The 20,927-nt window shown below is 47.5% G+C and overlaps 1 protein-coding gene across 11 annotated transcripts in view; it reads left to right on the top strand.

The window, feature by feature from the left end:
* NEK10 (NIMA related kinase 10) overlaps positions 1 to 20,927 on the top strand; it is an 831,700-nt gene that overhangs the window by 427,313 nt on the left and 383,460 nt on the right. For all 11 annotated transcript variants that reach the window (XM_063922254.1, XM_063922250.1, XM_063922255.1 and 8 more), the window contains one exon: positions 18,262 to 18,391. In XM_063922254.1, coding sequence (XP_063778324.1) covers positions 18,262 to 18,391 — 130 coding nt within the window. The remainder of the gene's footprint in view (positions 1 to 18,261; positions 18,392 to 20,927) is intronic.

Here is a 20,927-nt window from a genome sequence, read left to right as displayed (position 1 = left end):
TATACGGCAAAGAGGCGTAAGAACGATACTAGTGGTTCCGGATTGGCCAAGAAGGACTTGGTACCCGGAACTTCAAGAGATGATCACGGAAGATCCGTGGCCTCTACCTCTAAGGAGGGACTTGCTTCAGCAGGGTCCCTGTCTGTTTCAAGACTTACCGCGGCTGCGTTTGACGGCATGGCGGTTGAACGCCGGATCCTAAAGGAAAAAGGCATGCCGGAAGAAGTCATTCCTACTTTGATTAAAGCAAGGAAGGAAGTAACCGTGCAACACTATCACCGCATTTGGCGAAGATATGTTGCGTGGTGCGAGGATCGGAGTGCTCCGACGGAGGAATTTCAACTGGGTCGATTCCTACATTTCCTGCAATCAGGATTGTCTATGGGTCTCAAATTGGGATCTATTAAGGTTCAAATTTCGGCCCTGTCGATTTTCTTTCAAAAAGAATTGGCTTCAGTTCCTGAAGTCCAGACTTTTGTTAAGGGAGTGCTGCATATACAGCCTCCTGTGGTGCCTCCAGTGGCACCGTGGGATCTCAATGTGGTTTTGGAATTTCTAAAATCTCATTGGTTTGAACCACTAAAAAAGGTGGATTTAAAATATCTCACATGGAAAGTGACCATGTTACTAGCCCTGGCTTCGGCCAGGAGAGTGTCAGAACTGGCAGCTTTATCTTACAAAAGCCCATATCTGATTTTCCATTCGGACAGGGCAGAACTGCGGACTCGTCCGCATTTTCTCCCTAAGGTGGTGTCAGCATTTCATCTGAACCAGCCTATTGTAGTGCCTGCGGCTACAAGTGACTTGGAGGACTCCAAGTTACTGGACGTTGTCAGAGCATTAAAAATATATATTGCAAGGACAGCTGGAGTCAGAAAATCTGACTCGTTGTTTATATTGTATGCACCCAACAAGATGGGTGCTCCTGCGTCTAAGCAGACGATTGCTCGTTGGATCTGTAGCACAATCCAACTTGCACATTCTGTGGCAGGCCTGCCACAGCCTAAATCTGTAAAGGCCCACTCCACAAGGAAGGTGGGCTCATCTTGGGCGGCTGCCCGAGGGGTCTCGGCATTACAACTTTGCCGAGCAGCTACGTGGTCAGGGGAGAACACGTTTGTAAAATTTTACAAATTTGATACTCTGGCTAAGGAGGACCTGGAGTTCTCTCATTCGGTGCTGCAGAGTCATCCGCACTCTCCCGCCCGTTTGGGAGCTTTGGTATAATCCCCATGGTCCTTTCAGGAACCCCAGCATCCACTAGGACGATAGAGAAAATAAGAATTTACTTACCGATAATTCTATTTCTCGGAGTCCGTAGTGGATGCTGGGCGCCCATCCCAAGTGCGGATTATCTGCAATAATTGTACATAGTTATTGTTAACTAATTCGGGTTATTGTTAAGAAGCCATCTTTCAGAGGCTCCTCTGTTATCATACTGTTAACTGGTTTTGATCACAAGTTGTACGGTGTGATTGGTGTGGCTGGTATGAGTCTTACCCGGGATTCAAAATTCCTCCCTTATTGTGTACGCTCGTCCGGGCACAGTACCTAACTGGCTTGGAGGAGGGTCATAGGGGGAGGAGCCAGTGCACACCACCTGATCGGAAAGCTTTACTTTTGTGCCCTGTCTCCTGCGGAGCCGCTATTCCCCATGGTCCTTTCAGGAACCCCAGCATCCACTACGGACTCCGAGAAATAGAATTATCGGTAAGTAAATTCCTATTTTAATTATCATTTTTTTTATCACTTATACTGTAATTTTGTATCTTTGTATTTTTTACTGCACTTTACTACATAATCTAGATATAGGGGTATATGCAATTGTGGTCGAATTCCCGAAATTGTCGAATTTCGGGTCATTTTCGACCAAAAAAAAAAAATTCCCCTATGCAATCCAGTGCTTTCCGACCAAAAAACGGACTTTCAAAATTCGACTTTTTGAAATTCGAATTTTTGCAAATTCGACTTTTCTGCAATGATACAAGTGCTGCAATTCGACCAAAGCATATTCAATTCAAGTTTTGAAATTCGACAGCAGTGCTTTTAGACAGCAAATTCGTCATTTTCAATCCGCCACACTTTGGAGGGTGAAAACAAATAAAAAAATTTTAAACATGTTTTTTTTGGTGTTTTTTTTTTTGGGAATAGCAGATCTATTTATATTAGAAGGGATTAGGTACTTTTTTTTTTTTTTTGGGAGGCACAAATATTATTTATATATTTTTTAAAATATTATTTTTTTTTTTTATGCTGGAAGGGTAAAATCATAAAAAAAAATGGCGTGGGGTCCCCCCTCCAAAGCATAACCAGCCTCGGGCTCATTGAGCTGGTCCTGGTTCTAAAAATGCGGGGAAAAAATTGACAGGGGATCCCCCGTATTTTTAAAACCAGCACCGGGCTCTGCGCCTGGTGCTGGTGCCAAAAATACGGGGGACAAAAAGAGTAGGGGTCCCCCGTATTTTTAACACCAGCATCGGGCTCCACTAGCTGGACAGATAATGCCACAGCCGGGGGTCACTTTTATGCCGTGCCCTGCGGCCGTGGCATTAAATATCCAACTAGTCACCCCTGGCCGGGGTACCCTGGGGGAGTGGGGACCCCTTCAATCAAGGGGTCCCCCCCCCCAGCCACCCAAGGGCCAGGGGTGAAGCCCGAGGCTGTCCCCCCCCATCCAATGGGCTGCGGATGGGGGGGCTGATAGCCTTTTGTGATAATAAAAAGATATTGTTTTTTCCAGCAGTACTACAAGTCCCAGCAAGCCTCCCCCGCAAGCTGGTACTTGGAGAACCACAAGTACCAGCATGCGGGAGAAAAACGGGTCCGCTGGTACCTGTAGTACTACTGGGAAAAAAATACCCAAATAAAAACAGGACACACACACCTTGATAGTAAAACTTTATTACACACTACCGACACACACATACTTACCTATGTTCACACGCCGACATCGGTCCTCTTCTCCATGTAGAATCCACGGATACCTGTAAAGAAAAGTTCAAAATACTCACCTCAACCATGGTCCAGAGATAAATCCACGGACTTGGCAAAATAAGAAAACGCAAATACCCGCACCAAAAACGGACTGAAAGGGGTCCCATGGGACACCTTTCCACGAATGAGACCTGTCAGTGACAGCTGTCACTGACAGGTCTCTAAGCCAATCAGGAAGCGCAACTTTGTTGCGCTCACCTGATTGGCTGAGCGCTGTCTGCACTGTGACAGCGCATCGCACAGCTCCCTCCATTATATTCAATGGTGGGAACTTAGCGGCTAGCGGTGAGGTCACCCGCCGGTCAGCGGCTGACCGGCGGGTGACCCCACCGCTACCCGCAAAGTTCCCACCATTGAAAGTAATGGAGCGGCTTTGCGATGCGCTGTCACAGTACAGACAGCGGACAGCCAATCAGGTGAGCGCCACGGAAGTAGCGCTTCCTGATTGGCTGAAGGGACGTCAGTGACAGGAGTCACGTGATGTCCCGGCATTCGGGAGAAAGGGGTCTGATGTGAAAACATTGGACCCCTTTCTAGTCCGGTATGGATCGGTGTTCGGTTTGTTTTTTTGCCAAGAACGTGGATTTACCTCTGGACGTGGATGTACCTCTAGACGCTGGAAGGTGAGTATAATTTTTTCACAGGTACCCTCGGATCGTCGGCGACCGTGGCAGTCGGCGTGTCAACATAGGTAAGTATGTGTGTGTCGGCAGTATGTAATAAAGTTGTACAAGTCACGGTGTCTGTGTCCTGTTTTTATTTGGGTATTTTTTTTCCAGTAGTACTACAGGTACCAGCGGGCCCGTTTTTCTCCCGCATGCTGGTACTTGTGGTTCTCCAAGTACCAGCTTGCGGGGGAGGCTTGCTGGGACTTGTAGTACTAATGGAAAAAACAATATCTTTTTATTATCACAAAGGCTATCAGCCCCCCCATCCGCAGCCCATTGGATGGGGGGGGACAGCCTCGGGCTTCACCCCTGGCCCTTGGGTGGCTGGGGGGGGGGACCCCTTGATTGAAGGGGTCCCCACTCCCCCAGGGTACCCCGGCCAGGGGTGACTAGTTGGATATTTGATGCCACGGCCGCAGGGCACGGCATAAAAGTGACCCCCGGCTGTGGCATTATCTGTCCAGCTAGTGGAGCCCGATGCTGGTGTTAAAAATACGGGGGACCCCTACTCTTTTTGTCCCCCGTATTTTTGGCACCAGCATCAGGCGCAGAGCCCGGTGCTGGTTTTAAAAATACGGGGGATCCCTGGCCAATTTTTCCCCTGCATTTTTAGAACCAGGACCAGCTCAAAGAGCCCGAGGCTGGTTATGCTTTGGAGGGGGGACCCCACGCCATTTTTTTTTCGGATTTTTCACGTTTTTTCCCCGTTTTTTAAAATCGCGGCAAAATCCGCCAAATCGGCCGATTTTCGCCCGCGATTCTGGCGAATCCGTTTTTCATTGAATATGGTGAATCCCGGCAGGCACCTGCCGGGATTCACCTGGCGAATTTGGTCGAATTAAAAAACGGCGATAATTGCCGCGAATTCGACCACAATTGCATATACCCCATAGTCCTTTGTCATTGATTTTTGCATTGGATACCTGCATTTTGCTAATATTTTGTATGGCTTTTAGAATACTGCAGTTTACCTTTGTTGTTAATATATGATTTATTTCAGTAAAGATAACTGCCAATATATGCATTGTGTAGCTAATATTTACTACCTTTACAAATTACTCTCCATAACACTCCACTATTATACATAACTAGGCGATTCATCGCGCCCTACGGGCGCTCTTCAAGCCGTCGTAAGGGTTTACGCCCCCTTAACCCTTGCACGCCCTTGTGGCGTGCAGTATTTGTATTATATGGAGTATTACCTCCAATCATAATTGTGTGAGTGGTTAAATATTGTACGGACAAAGGGCGTGCAATGGTTAAGTGGTCGTAGCCCCTTGCAACGGCGTGAACAGTGCACGCAGGGCCTGATGAATCGCCTAGTAGGTGCTGTGGTTGGGAGAGTGGTGGGTGCTGGGGAGACGCGGATGGATGAGAAGGTTCGGGGGTGCCACGGGTGGGGAGGGGTGGTTGTGGGGGTTCCGTGGGTGGGGGAGGGGCTGGTGCGGTGGTGCCACGGGTGGGGCAGGTGCGTGGGTGCAGCGGGTGGGGGTCTGGAGCCACCGCGGGTGCGGGGGTGCCGCGGGTGGGGGAAGGGCAGGTGCAGTGGTGCCGCGGGTGGGGTAGTGTTGGGTGCGGTGGTGCTGCGGGTGGTGGAGGGGGTTCGGAGCCACCGCGGGTGGTGGAGGGGGGAAAGGTGTGTGGGTGCCGTAGATGGGGCCCGGAGGTACTGCGAGTAGGGGAGGGGTGGGTAATGCTTCACCTGCTTCTCCTCCTGGAAGCAGCTAAGTTGCTGTCCTCCCTTTGGCAGTGGCTCTCCCGGAGACTCGCACAGCAGCCAAGCAGCCAGTCACTATTGTTAGCGTCGGTGTTCCAACGCTCCGCATTACAGGGAATAAGAGGCACTTAATAAACTACAGCTCCCAGCATGCCTTAGCGCTGGAATGCTTCGGCGCTAAGGGCTGCTGGGAGCTGTAGTTTATTTAGTGTGTCTACTTTCCTGTAATGTGGCGCGTTGGGACACCGGCGCTAACAATAGTGACTGGCTCGCTGAATCAGTGTAAAAGGTGAGAGTGCTCTGCAGCTCAGGTGCTGTGTTGCGGAGTCAGGGCCTCTGGGGATCTGGGCGTGGGAGGCACTTCTGTGACATCACGCGCAGAGTAGGATCCGGGACTCAGAGAGTAAGCGACGCAGGGAGGGTTATCGGAGGAGGGCAGGCGGACTGGCAGCAGGACATAGAACGCTGCAGTAAAAAGATTTTTTCCCCCCGAACTCCTAACTACAGTGCAGAGACTTGCTTTAGATGCAGTGGCATACCCTCCAACTGTACCTTTTTGGCAGGTACAGTACCTTTTTTCTCATACGTCCTAGAGGATGCTGGGATCACCATTAGAACTATGGGGGGGGTATAGACGGGATCTGCAGGAGACATGGGCACTTTAAGACTTTCAAAGAGTGTGAACTGGCTCCTCCCTCTATGCCCCTCCTCCAGACTCCAGTTTTAGAATTGTGCCCAGGCAGACTGGATGCACTACAGGGGAGCTCTACAGAGTTTCTTAGGGGAGAGAAGTATGACCAACTTTAAGTGAGTTTAATGGCTCTGCTTCTGGCTACAGGACACCATTAGCTCCTGAGGGTATGATCGCTGGGCACGCCCAGATGCTTGCTCCCACAGCCAGCCGTCATCCCCCTTACAGAGCCAGAAGTCAGAAGACAGGTGAGTAGCTGAAGAAAAGAAGACTTCAGTGACGGCATTTATGAGGTACCGCACAGCAAACGGACGCTGCGCGCCATGCTCCCACACAACACAGCACTACAGGGTGCAGGGCGCGGGGGGCGCCCTGGGCAGCAAATAAATCCTCAATGTAGCACTGGCAAGAGGGGACATTAGTGCCAAGGCACTATCCTAACCCCCGCCAGTATAAATATTAATTGAAAATTGCGGGAGAAGCGCGCCGTTACGGTGGCGGAGCTACTTCCTCACAGCTCAACACAGGCTGTAGAGACGCTGGCCTTCCTCACACTGCTGACAGAGGCAGGGTGCAGGGCGCGGAGGGGGGGGCGCCCTGGGCAGCATAAAATTCTCATTTCAACCTGGAAAAAAAGGGGACATAAGTGCACGGCCACTGTCCTACCCCCGCCAGTATAATTAATTATTTATTTAAGAGCGGGAGAAGCGCGCCATTACGGGGGCGGGGCTACTTCCTCACTAAGCCAGCACACTACTCAGCGCCATTTTCTCAAGAAAAACGCTGGTCCTCCCTTCACTACTGACATGTATCAGGGTGCTAAAACGGGGGGGGGGGGGTGCGTTGTATATGGTGCATGTATTATATTATAAAGCGTTGCAGGTCTGTTTCAATGTTATAGTTCACAGGCTTTGTGTCTTTTTTGCGCTGGGGAGTGAGCTGGCAAAACCCTCTCTGTGTCCCTCTGACAGGTCTGTATCCTGTAAGCCCGTGTGTCTGTGGGTGTTGTGGTACACGTGTGTGGACATGTTTGAGGCTAAAGGCTCGTAAAGAGTACACTATGGCCCTCATTCCGAGTTGTTCGCACGATAGCAGATTTTAGCAGCATTGCACATGCTAGGCCGCCGCCCTCTGGGAGTGTATCTTAGCATAGCAGAATTGCGAACGAAAGATTAGTAGAATTTTCTTAGCAGTTTCTGAGTAGCTCGAGACTTACTCCTACACTGCGATCAGCTCAGCCCATTTCGTTCCTGGTTTGACGTCACAAACACGCCCTGCGTTCGGCCAGCCACTCCCCCGTTTCTCCAGACACTCCCGTATTTTATCCTGGCACGCCTGCGTTTTTCCGCACACCCTCAGAAAACGGTCAGTTTCCGCCCAGAAACACCAACTTCCTGTCAATCACACTCTGATCACTTCAACGATGAAAATTCTTCGTTCAGACGTAAGTAAATCTACTAAGTTTTGTGCTAAAATACTTAGCGCATGCGCACTGCGTACCATGTGCATGCGCATTTTTGCCTTAATCGCTCCGTTGCAAAAATCGGCAATGAGCGAACAACTCGGAATGACCCCCTATATTAGGGACGCAACCGTGTAATGGGGCCCTGTCGGCACCATCCATACCTGACTGGGTGAAAAAAGGTTGGATAAGCCTGAGTCTCAGACTCAGAAGTGGAATGTAATGTTATAAATTATCTCTTATCCCTTAGCAGACCCCTTGAGCTCACAGAAACGTTATTTTGCCCAGTTGCTTCAGCATACCGACATGGACATTGATTCCAGTGTCGACTATAATGATTCCAACATAGATCCAAATGTGGAAAAGAGTATTCAGTACATGATTGGGGCTACTAGGGACGTCTTAAACGTCACGGGCGACCCTACTGTTCCTGACAAGAGGATATGCCTATATTAAGAAAGTTGAGGTACTTTTGTTCCCCCTCTCATGAACTGAACACTCTATTTGAAAAAGTCTGGGAATGCCATGACAGAAAGTTTCAGATTCCCAAAAGGATTCCGGTGGCTTATCTGTTTCCCTCTGAGGATAGGGAAAAGTGGGAGTCACCCCCCATTGTAGACAGACCGGTCATTGCCTCTGCGGGCGTGAGTAGTGTTATCAAAAAGTGGGCAGATAACTTGTCATCTGATATAGATACCCTAGATAGGGATAGGATCCTCTTGACGCTGGGTTATATCAAGGACGTGCAGCTTATCTAAAGGGAACTGCGAGAGATATTGGCCTTTTGGGATCAAAGGCCAATGCCATGGCAGTCTCAGCTAGACAAGCATTGTGGATTCATCAATGGAATGCTGATGCTGACTCCAAGAAAAATATGGAATCTCTACCATATAAGGGTGGTGCCTTGTTTGGTGACGGCCTCGCTGATTTGGTATCTACGGCTACCGTGGGTAAGTCATCCTTTTGGCCTTATGTTCCTCCAACCTTGTTTGGTCCCCAGGAGTAGAAGTCCTCCCCGACTCCTGCCTAATCCACCGCATGACGCTGGGACTTCTCTGCGGGAGTCCGCACCGGTGGGGGCACGTCTCAAAACTATTCAGTCAGTTCTGGTTTCGTTCGGATCTGGACCCATGGGTTTTACAAATTGTATCCCAAGGGTACAACCTGGAGTTTCAAGACGTTTTCCTTAGCCGATTTTTCAAATCGGCCTTACCAGCTTCTCTTCTGGACAGGGAGGTAGTATGCGACGCAATACAAAAGTTGTGTCTAAATTAGGTCATTGTCATGGTTCCCCCGTCACAACAGGGAGAAGGCTTTTATTCAAGCCTGTTCATGGTCCCTAAGCCGGACGGCTGGGTCAGACCAATCCTAAACCTGAAATCCATCAATTTCTACCTTAAAAAAAAATAAAAAAATCCAAATTCAACGTTGCCGTTTGGTCGATCTACGGCTCCGAGGATTTTCACCAAGGTGATGGCGGAAATTATGATTCTCCTTCGCAAGCAAGGGGTCACGATTATCCCGTACTTGGACGATCTCCTGATAAAGGCGAGATCCAGGGACCATTTGGTGCAAAACATTGCACTCTCCCTGACAGTTCTTCAACAACATGGTTGGCTCCTAAACTTGCCAAAATCACAGTTGATTCCGACGACGTGGTTGTCGTTTTTGGGAATGATACTGGACACAGAACTACAGAGAGGTTTTCTTCCAGTGGAAAAGGCTCTGGAACTTCAGAGTCTGGTCAAACAAATTCTGAAACCAGCAAAAGTGTCAATCCGTCATTGCACTCGGTTGATGGGGAAGATGGTTGCGGCCTACGGGGTCATTCAGTTTGGCAGATTCCATGCCAGAGTGTTTCAGTGGGACCTGTTGGACAAGGGGTCCGGATCCCACCTGCACATACACTGAGGGTTAATCCTGTCTTCCAAGACCAGAATCTCACTCCTGTGGTGGCTGCACAGTTCTCACCTCCTAGAGGGACGCAGGTTCGGGATCCAGGACTGGATCCTACTAACCACGGATGCAAGTCTCCGAGGCTGGGGAGCAGTCACACAGGGGGAAAACTTCCAAGGAAGATGGTCAAGCCAAGAAACTTGTCTCCACATAAACGTTCTGGAGTTAAGGGCCATTTACAACGGCCTTCTACAAGCGGAACATCTTCTTCGCAATCTGCCCGTACTGATCCAGTCGGACAATGAAACAGCAGTAGCGTACATAAACCGCCAGGGCGGAACAAAAAGCAGAGCGGCAATGGCAGAACCCACAAAGGTGGAAAAGCATACAAGTGCTCTGTCAGCGAACTTCATTCCAGGAGTGGACAGCTGGGAAGAAGACTTCCTCAGCAGACACGATCTCCATCAGTAGAGGGGGGCCTCCATCAAGAGGTCTTCACAGAAGTGACAAGTCTTTGGGGAATTCCTCAAATAGACATGATGTCATCTCGTCTCAACAAAAAGCTTCAGAGATATTGTTCCAGGTCGAAGGACCCTCAAGCAATAGCAGTGGATGCACTGGTGACACCATGGGTGTTTTAGTCGGTATATGTATTCCCTCCACTTCCTCTCATTCCAAAAGTTCTTAAGATCATAAGAAGAACAAAGGTTCAAGCGATCCTCATTGTCCCAGACTGGCCAAGGAGGGCTTGGTATCCAGAGCTTCAGGAATTACTCATTGGAGATCCCTGGCCTCTTCCTCTACGCGAGGACCTGTTACAGCAGGGGCCGTGCATGTATCAAGACTTACCGCGGCTACGTTTGACGGCATGGCGGTTGAACGCCAGATCCTAGCCTGAAAGGGTATTCCCAATGCAGTCATTCCCACACTTCTTCAGGCCAGAAAAGGAGTAACGTCTAAACATTACCACCATATTTGGAGAAAATATGTTTCTTGGTGTGAATCTAAGAAGGCTCCTATGGAAGCATTTCAGCTAGGACATTTTCTCAATTTTTCTACAAGCACGTGTGGATGCAGGCCTAAAGTTGGGCTCCATTAAGGTACAGATTTCAGCCTTATCGGTTTTCTTTCAAAAAACAATTGGCCTCCCTTCCAGAAGTTCAGACTTTCGTGAAAGGTGTGTTGCACATCCAACCTCCATTTTTGCCCCAGTGGCACCATGGGATCTTAAGTGGTGTTGCAGTTCATTCAAACACATTGGTTTGAACCTTTACAGAAGGTGGAGTTGAAATTCATCACTTGGAAAGTGGTCATTCTGTTGGCCTTGGCATACCGCTAGGCGGGTGTCTGAGTTAGCGGCCTGGTCTCGCAAGAGCCCTTATTTGATCTTCCATGAAGATAGAGCAGAGTTGAGGACTTGTCAGCAACTTCTGCCGAAGGTGGCTTCATCTTTCCGCATGAACCAACCTATTGTGGTGCCAGTGGTTCCTGACGCCTTAGTGGAGTCTAAGCCTCTGGATGTGGTCAGAGCTTTGAAAATTTATGTCGCCAGAACGACTCAGGTTAGGAAATCGGAGGCTCTGTTTGTCCTGTATGCTCCCAACAAGATTGGGTGTCCTGCTTCCAAGCAGACCATTGCACGCTGGATCTGTAGTTCGATTCAGCATGCTCATTCCACGGCTGGATTGCCGTTACCGAAATCGGTGAAGGCCCATTCTACTAGAAAGGTGGGCTCATCCTGGGCGGCTGCCCGGGGGGTCTCGACATTGCAACTTTGCCAAGCAGCTACTTGGTCGGGTTCAAACGCTTTTGCAAAGTTTTACTAGTTTGCTACCCTGGCCGATGATGACCTCAAATTTGGTCAATCGGTGTTGCAGAGTCATCCGCACTCTCCCACCCATTCTAGAGCTTTGGTATAACCCCATGGTTCTAATGGTGACCCCAGCATCCCCTAGGACGTATGAGAAAATAGGATTTTAATACCTACCGGTAAATCCTTTTCTCTTAGTCCATAGAGGATGCTGGGCGCCCGTCCCAGTGCGTACTGTATCTGCAGTATTAGTTGTGGTTACACACATGTTGTGTTACATTTATAGTCAGCCTGTTGCAGAAATTGTTCATGCCGTTGGCTTGTGTTCTGTTGAATGCCGTGTTGTGCGGCATGCTTTAGGTGTGAGCTGGTTTGAATCTCACCTTAGTTTACAATAAATCCTTTCCTCAAAATGTCCGTCTCCCTGGGCACAGTTCCTATAACTGGAGTCTGGAGGAGGGGCATAGAGGGAGGAGCCAGTTCACACTCTTTGAAAGTCTTAAAGTGCCCATGTCTCCTGCGGATCCTGTCTATACCCCCCCCCCCCTTCCCATGGTTCTAATGGTGATCCCAGCATCCTCTACGGACTAAGAGAAAAGGATTTACTGGTAGGTATTAAAATCCTTTTTTTTTTTTATCGTCTGTACTGATTTTTGGCTCTCCAAACTTCCATTGAAAGTATAGGAAAAGGAGCGTGGTCACACCGCTTTACCTGTGGCCATGCCCCCTTTTCGAATTTGTAGCGATTTTTATGTGTAAATTGTTGGAAGGTATGTTACTGCAGATGCAGTGGGCCTATTTTGGGGTGTGGACCTGGAGCTGCAGCTCCATCAGCCCCATTGTTAATCCTGCTCTTGTAACACACAGTAGCCAAAGGGCAGAGCCTCCCATTGGATGTAACCTTTGTGGGAGGGCGTTTCTCGCCCAATCAGCTGTGGGCTGGGTGTGATAGAACTGCTGCTAACCCAGTGAGGGCTCCTAGCCATGCCCAGCGTTATCCACACAGCAGTGCCGTAACTAGGCATTTTAGCGCTGTGTGCAAGAACTGACATTGGCGCCCCCCCTGTACAAGATAGGCGCAGTGCGCGCCGTAGGCGCGCGAAAAATATATAGGGCCGTGGCTTCACGGGAAGGGGCGTGGCAACAAAATAATAGCAATTCATACTACGGTGCACAGTAGTCTCCATTATTCAAATTACGCTGCACAGTAGCGCCACTACACCAGGTAGAGCCCCTTTTATACATTACAGCAGACAGCATCCCCCTTTTTACACATTGCGGCAGCCAGTCCCCCTTTTTACACATTGCGGCAGCCAGTCCCCCTTTTTACACATTGCGGCAGCCAGGACCCCTTTTTACACATTACGGCAGCCAGTCCCCCTTTTTACACATTGCGGCAGCCAGGACCACTTTTTACACATTGCGGCAGACGGGACCCCTTTTTACACATTGCGGCAGATGGGACCCCTTTTTACGCATTGCGGCAGGTGGGACCCCTTTTTACGCATTGCGGCAGCCGGGACCCCTTTTTACGCATTGCGGCAGCCAGTCCCCCTTTTTACATATTGCGGCAGACGGGACCCCTTTTTACACATTGCGGCAGCTAGGACCCCTTTTTACACATTACGGCAGCCAGTCCCCCTTTTTACACATTGCGGCAGCCAGGACCACTTTTTACACATTGCGGCAGACGGGACCCCTTTTTACACATTGCGGCAGATGGGACCCCTTTTTACGCATTGCGGCAGATGGGACCCCTTTTTACGCATTGCGGCAGCCGGGACCCCTTTTTACGCATTGCGGCAGCCAGTCCCCCTTTTTACATATTGCGGCAGACGGGACCCCTTTTTACACATTGCGGCAGATGGGACCCCTTTTTACACATTGCAGCACATGGGACCCCTTTTTACACATTGCAGCAGATGGGACCCCTTTTTACACATTGCAGGAGAGAGAGAGAGAGAGAGAGAGAGAGACATACTTACCTTCTCCCCGCTTACAGGCTCCTCGTGCAGCTCCCTCTCGGTGCAGTGTGAAGTCAGTTGAGAAGGAGGAGGAGGGAGGGGGAGCAGAGAGCAGCAGCAGCGCTATTGATTGGTAGTAAGCGCTGCTGCAGCATCCCCCTCTCCTTCTGTATTGGCTGCCCGGCGCTGCTGTGGATGCTGGGATGCATCCACAGCAGCGCCAGGCAGCCAATACAGAAGGAGAGGGGGATGCTGCAGCGGCGCTTACTACCAATCAAATAGCGCTGCTGCGGCTCTCTGCTCCCCCTCCCTCCTCCTCCGCTGCCCGGCGCTCCTGTCTTCTCTCCTCCAGCGCGGCGCACGGCGCAGTTCAGAGGCGGCATGTAATGAGTCAATTTGACTCATTACATGCCGCTGGCCGTGCGCCCCCAGGGCAACTGCGCTGTGTGCCAAGCCCCCTTGGCACACACGTAGTTACGGCCCTGCCACACAGTCACAGAGTGACAGATCTGGGCTATTATACATAATTGTTACAGTGGCTGAACGCAGTACACTCAGGGTTGGACTGGCCCACAGGGGCAGAGGGGAAACACCCGGTGGGCCCCACTGTCTGGGGCCCGACCTCCTCTTCTAGGGATCGGGTTCTAAACTGTGCAGTTGACTATGGTGCAATCTCTACAGTGCATTGCTGTTATAAATCTGGTAAATTGCCATGCATGCAGAACAGTACAGTATTTACTATAGCTTTATCAAGTGACCCAGACCATGCATTCTTTAATGGTTAATCAAGCCTCTGTGGCAGCTGGCCACACATACTCTGCAGGCTAGCCACACCTCTAAACATGGGCCCCTACTACTACTACATCAACCCGGGGGGCCCTTCATGCCCTAGTCCGACACGAGTACACTATCCTGTTTATTCTTATCACAGCTTGTGACTGCGTTCCCGTATACTCTAGCATTTTACATCTGATGGTCATGCTATGCAACCCTAGTGTTTCTCAAAAGGTCAGTTATCGACTGACGTGCGTCCGATTTCTGGGTCTTTATACACAAGTGGCGGATCAAGGTTGGTGTCTCAATATTAATCACAGCGGCTGAGATATTTGCATATAAACAATCACTGTTTTCTATGGGCCGGTTTCATGTCTGTAAGGAATTGCAGAGTCGCAAGAAAGCAGCTGTGCAATTCAGTGTCATTACAATGCAAATGCAGCAGGAGGCGTCTGTAGGAGATAGATGCCTCCTGCATGTACAGTACCTGCGAGATCCGAGTGCCATGGTCCAGTCATCACGCTCAAGTGCCCATTGTAGGCGCTTCTGGAGGTAGACAGGGGACAGCATGACCACTTGGACCACTGCCTACTGTACATCAATTATTTATTTTATTTAAATAATCTAATCAGATGTTGTTCATGCATATGGGTGCCAAAGCAGAAGCCAAAGTTTGTGTGACTACTCAATGCTATGCACGAATCCCCAGGTCTTTCGCCCCTCACGTCACTGTGCAAATACTGTTGTTTTCCTTTTTTTAACTAGAAATGGGTGTATTTGCACAATAGTAGGAACTGTGGGCCTAATTCAGGGCTGATTGTGAGCTGATCGTAGATGTTCTAAAAATAGCACATCTACGATCACAATCTCTGACACGCGGGGGGACGCCCAGCACCTGATGAGTAGCTCCCTGTTTACGCAGCCTAGCTACCCGCCATGTTTTGGGTCTCAGCAGCTGCGTGTGGTGTCACGCAGCCGCTGCACCCTGGCCCAGCAATGGTCCGGACATGCCTGTGTTGTCCGGAAAGCGCCCCCCCCCCCCCCCCAACACGCCCCATGACCACCTCTGTCTGTCAATCAGGCAGAGGATATCGCACCAGTGAGATGCTTTTGCATCTCACTGTGTGCACATGCGCAATGCGGCCGCTGCGCGTACTCACTTCACATAGGGCTTCAGGCTGCGGCGATCGGTTCTGAATTAGGCCCTAAAATGGGTGTATTTGCACAACAGTAGGAGCTTTATGTAAAAAAAACCCCAGCACTTTTGCAAATTATCCTTTTTTTATCTCTTGTTTACTACCAGTGCTGTAGAAATGTTCTGGTTGGCTGTTATTTTGTTAAGGCTTTGACCAAAATCATGTTTTGCTTTGTTTCCAAAAGTTATTAGCTTATGTGGTTTTAAACACACTGCAAGCAAGACTCTAAAACTAGAGAGAGATAATAGCAGATTCCCCTCTGTAAGCAATGGTCTATATCAGGGCGAAACTAGAATTTTCATCATCCGGGGCAAGGAAGCAATTTGGCGCGTGCAGGGAGAAAGCAGTGTGTCCCTGAGCTATGCAGGCGGAGCATCGAGGGTGACTGGCGGCTGTGAGAGGCAGACTTGGGAGGCGTGGCTTCAACCAGTGCTCCAAGGAGAGTCCTGCATTTGTGTTACAGCTCCACCCCTGGTCTGCCTCTCACAGCTGCACAGCTCCATGTTCTTCTCCTTCACTGACTGGCACCAAGCGGGGCTGCGCTTGTATCGCAGCTGCTGCCATGGACTGTCCCCGGGTCTCTCTCTCAGTGCCTCTCTAAATCCTGAGCCTGGGTCACATGTCCCCCTAGCCGCCCCCCTGGTTTCGGCCATGTCTATATATACTTTAAAGAGGCGAGCTATAATCAAATTTCTCTGTCCAGGGATCATTTGCCACACAGTGGTAGGGAATAAGGAGGCTGTGAATGGTCTTGTAATTGCATGTTTGGTACTATTATTAAGAGAACATCTTAAATGACAACTAAACTTAAAACGCACATTGCCTGGCAGAAACTATTAACATTCTAAAACGTACATGAATCAGTCCCCCTAATTTAGCAAACCTCAGACAGTTCACACTGTATTTATTTGTGCCATGCAGCTGGTGTCAAATAAAGAAACAGGAGGGCTGTCAGATGGATTACTAACTGCAGATCTCCTATTTGTAGGAAATTATCCCTCTCCGGGATTACACTTTTATTGGAAATATCTTCATTTCTATAAAGCACCTGAAATTTCAGAAATCAAAACTGTATAATTGACTCCACAGCCATAATCTGCATATACTGTAGGAGGTTACTGTAATAAGGCTACATAACACTGCACAGTCCACACATATCCTCCACATATATTCTCTTTCTTCACTTTACCTTCCTTCTGACCCTGGTTCATCATTGCTGTTATGTGATATCATGGAGCCCACCTAGAAACTTTGCAATCTGGTGGACAACTATGCAATAGATAGCACTTATCCTTGTGTATCAATGTATTTTTCTCTATTGGTTGTAAGCTTGCAAGCAGGGCCTTCCTACCTCTATGACTAATTGTTATTACCCAGTTTTGTTTTATCATTGTGTACAATTGTAAAGCGCAACGGAATTTGCTGCACTATATAAGAGAAACTGTCAATAAATAAATAAATAAATAAATAACAGCATTTTTAAAGGAATGTGTACCCTCTTTACCTTCCTAAACAACACTGCTCTGTGAGTAGGGTAATAGCATAGGGGTACTTTGTGCAGTCATTACTATAGCCATCTGCTGTATATGGATAAATGCTTGGCAGCCTTCAGTGAGCCAGAGTGTCAGGAGTTTACCACTTAATGTTTCCTGCTAAGCATACTGTAGATTCCAAAAATTTATAACATTCCTTAGGATGATATACATGGACAAAACACCTTTTTGCAGCTTCCCTTTAGGGACTGGACCTTAACAGGGCAATTGTGCCACCAGGTCCTGTAGCAACTGCATGGGTAGCTATCACGTCTATTACATGTCGCTTCCTCCACGGTTGTGTTTTTATTCAAAGAGGCATTTTCTACATTTATAATGCACATATTCAATGTTTGGATTTAAAAATGATATCATTGCTATTAGCCGCTACTTATGCAATATACTTTTTAGAACATTTAGGCAATAGTTCTTTTCTTTATCTACTCACAAGCCACTCAGCAAGCTATAATATAAATTACTAGTTGACCTACAGATGGGTCCACGGTTATCTTGACTAGTTTTCTGCGCCTAGGCACAACATGATTTATTAGCATAAACCATTCATCTGTTGTTCTCAGCTGCAATACAATACAGAGAACAATACAGCAGGGGATTAAGTAATTACAGCAGGGGATTAAGTCCGACTGGCCAGCCTCAGTTAATCCTATTAAAGGTCAAGATAAATCTGGACCCATCTGTATGTGTATTCCTGAAGCTTTTTATTGAAGTGGTCTTATAACTATCATTTGGCATGTTAGAGGAAGCAGCTGGCAACCTTTACAAGCTGAAAATTATTTATTAAATGTATTACTAGAGTTGGCATTGCCATGTGACATATTTAATAAATGATTTTCAGCTTTTAAAGGGTTGCCAGATGCTTAGTCAAACTTGTAAATCTGTAAGAAGATCACTAAGTTCCAAGCAATCCTCTGAGAAGATTTAGCAATAAAATTTACACACCCACGGACAGGGTAATGTTCTCCAATTACTTTCTAAGCTGAGCTGACCATAGTGCTCATCAAAAACTAATTACTGAAATCATAAGTCAGGTTATACTGCAAGGTAATAAAAGTTTGTTTTAACCTAGTAAACTTTTTCTATGTTTGAAAAATAAGCGTTCATTATTTTACCTTTATTAATAATTGGGGGGAGATTCAGCATGGATCGCTATTGAGACTGATATTGCAATTGTCTCAAAACTGCAACTGCAAAAAATCGCATGTGAAGTGGTAAAAGAGGCCCACCGATGCGATCGCAACTCTGCGTATGGAGTCGCAGAGGTGCAGTCCATACATAGAAACCAAGTACCATTGACAATTGAGGTTGACCCATGCCTATTTAAAATAATGCGGATCCAAGCTGAAGTGGGTCTTAGTCATGACCTTCAGAGGATAGGTTAGGATGGTGCGGCATGCAGGAGCTGGGGAACTGGGACATACAGAGTATCCCATGATTGTTCACCAGCTGACAGAAGTTTAGCACTAGGCACTTTCACATAGTTTCCCTGTTAATATTAATTTCCCTGCAGAAATAATTATTGTTACTTTTTCTCCACAGCCCAGAAGTTGTTAAAAGTGAACCATATGGCGAAAAAGCTGATGTGTGGGCAGCAGGATGTATTCTTTATCAGATGGCCACTCTAAATCCGCCTTTCCACAGTACTAATATGCTGTCCTTAGCTACTAAAGTACGCAGGTTTGGACTGTTACTATGTACTGGAACATTTGTTGCACCATCATCTTATCACATATGAAAAAGCCTAATATTTATCCTATATTACACACTATAAAAGGTTAAGAGACACAGAACGCAATTGGCGCACGAGGTACCGTAAGGGTGCGCTCTTAGCGTAGCGGACGCTGTATCGGGAGCGAGCCGCTCGAGCGACACAAACGCTTGCGAGAATACGCTGTTGGTATCGGGCACACTATAGGCGAGCGACTACCGTAATGCTACGCTACCAGCGTAGCGGACGCTCGAGACCACGAGGAGATCACGAGCGGCGCAGACGCTCACAAGATGACAATCAGGAAACCTTGAATGTAACACACAGAAAGGATATTCTTATACTGTAAACCTTGTACTAAAACACTGTAGCGATATAACGCTGCTTAACCTTGTTAACACTAAAGCTGTTTGAGCGATCAAGACGCTCCTATTACTCTCTGCAATGTAACGAACACACAATATCGTGCTAAGGATCAAACACCTTTACTAACAAACTTTTAGTTATATCGAAAAGGGGTAAAACAGTTACAAGTCATACACTACATACTAACATATAAATCTAACAGAATATCTAGACATAAACATACAATAACGTTACAATCTTAAACTAAGCAGAGAGAGAGAGAATGTGGCCAATACAAACAAAGAGCGAGATGATTACAGAGAATTACTTACACACACTGGGAACAATCGCAGCGCAGCCTGGTACCAGCCCCGAGTTAATCAATATGAAAACCGTTTGTGGAGAGTGAGGGAGCTGTTCAGGCTGGCTGACCTTATATACACTGAGTACAGTATACTACAAAGGGATCTACAATCTCATTGTTCATTGGACACAAGAATGTCTCCTCGCATCATATCAAAAGGTCATAGGTTAGTTTGAACAGGTGGGCTGTGACTATTTCAAACAGCTCAGGTGGGTGGGAATCTCCGGATTCCCGCCGCATGGATAATGAACTGCAAATATAGAATATGTCCAGAAACTACTAATGGTCATAACTACACGCAGGAGCGATTAATCTTTACCTAACCAACACCGGATTATTGCTATTAAAATACTCTTCGTTTAGGTACCAGACACAGCTGTTCAACCTCAATCAGACCCTTTGTACCATGTAAAGAGGGATTCCCAAGTCCGTGAACAAGTTACATTAACCAAACTTTCAGTTATTACTAAAGGGAACATTACCTATAAAACATGCTATTTGATTCTATCATTAAACGATTGAGTCGCCCGCTAGACGCACACAAAGTCTACCGTAAATGCACATACCACGCGCTCGAGCGCATGGCCGAGGCGCCATCACGCGGCTGCGTATATCCGCACGCACGGGAGAGAATGTGCACGTGCAGCAGGCACGCGCATGAGGTGCATATATGGCAACGTGCAGTGTGATATTTTTCTGACTTTGACAGTCCACCCTTTGGCAGTCACCAATAACTGCCACTTCCTAAAACAGTTCAAAAAGAGAAAAATATATGTCATGTATAATACATTTCTATGATTGGGTAAGGGAGAAGAGAAGAAGGTGGGAAAAAGGTATGACCTAGTGAGATAGTAGAAGCATGTGTGTATGAGTCCATGTTTGAGGGGTCATGTATCATCGTGCCGTACGTGTTTTAAATCAAGCTTCGAGGTATTGCGAAGTATACATTTGAATTCCTTCTTATACCGTGGTACGGTTCTGTGGATGGGCTGTCAAACTTTACCGAGCTCTTTTCGGCTTTTGGTTGCAACAAAATGGGGGAGCACATTTTAGTTGATGATACATGGATGGGGGGGATATGTGAGTGCTGATATCTGTGCCTGTATTCCCTATCGACTATGTGTGTCTTTACCTGAAGGTTGTAGGGATGAAGATAAAAAGCAATTATGGTAAATGCAGTCATAAACTATGTGAGTTTAATGTACATTTGCCGATTGAGGTCTTGTCTGGTGTCTTGTCTTGATGTACATGTTGACTGTAGTCTCTTTGAGCTTTTGCCAAAATGCGAGCAAAAAGCTTTCTCAATGTCCATAGACTTACAAAAGTGTTGGGCTATCGTAAAATTTTAAAATTGCTAGGGATATTGGGGGTCTATGGCATTGTCCATCAATTGTCTGTGTAAAAGGTTGTCAAATTCTTCTTCCAAGCGGATGTCTTTGTACCTTGGAGGAAAACAAAGGAGAAACGGGTGAAAGAAACGGACCGTGGAATCACATTTTCATCACAACATTGTCTCAATGGTTGGGTCGTAAATCAAATCAGTCGTTGTTATTACAGTATCTTCACTTCTTAAACTCATCACTCGGGCGCTACATTTACACTTTGTTAAAACCCGAACGCATCTAAATATCAGACCGACCAATATGATGACACCCAGAATACACAAAAGAAATTTCCCTACATCCATAATAATACCTTGGGTCCATTCTCCTAAATCAGAGAACCAATTTCGTGGGTTCAACCATGACACCCAACCGGTCAGCTCATTACCCACAGCGGCAAGGGTGA

Source organism: Pseudophryne corroboree, chromosome 5 (genome assembly GCF_028390025.1).
Source record: "Pseudophryne corroboree isolate aPseCor3 chromosome 5, aPseCor3.hap2, whole genome shotgun sequence".
Taxonomy (NCBI): domain Eukaryota; kingdom Metazoa; phylum Chordata; class Amphibia; order Anura; family Myobatrachidae; genus Pseudophryne; species Pseudophryne corroboree.
Note: the sequence above shows the minus strand (reverse complement) of the source record. Positions and strands in the feature narration are given on the sequence as shown.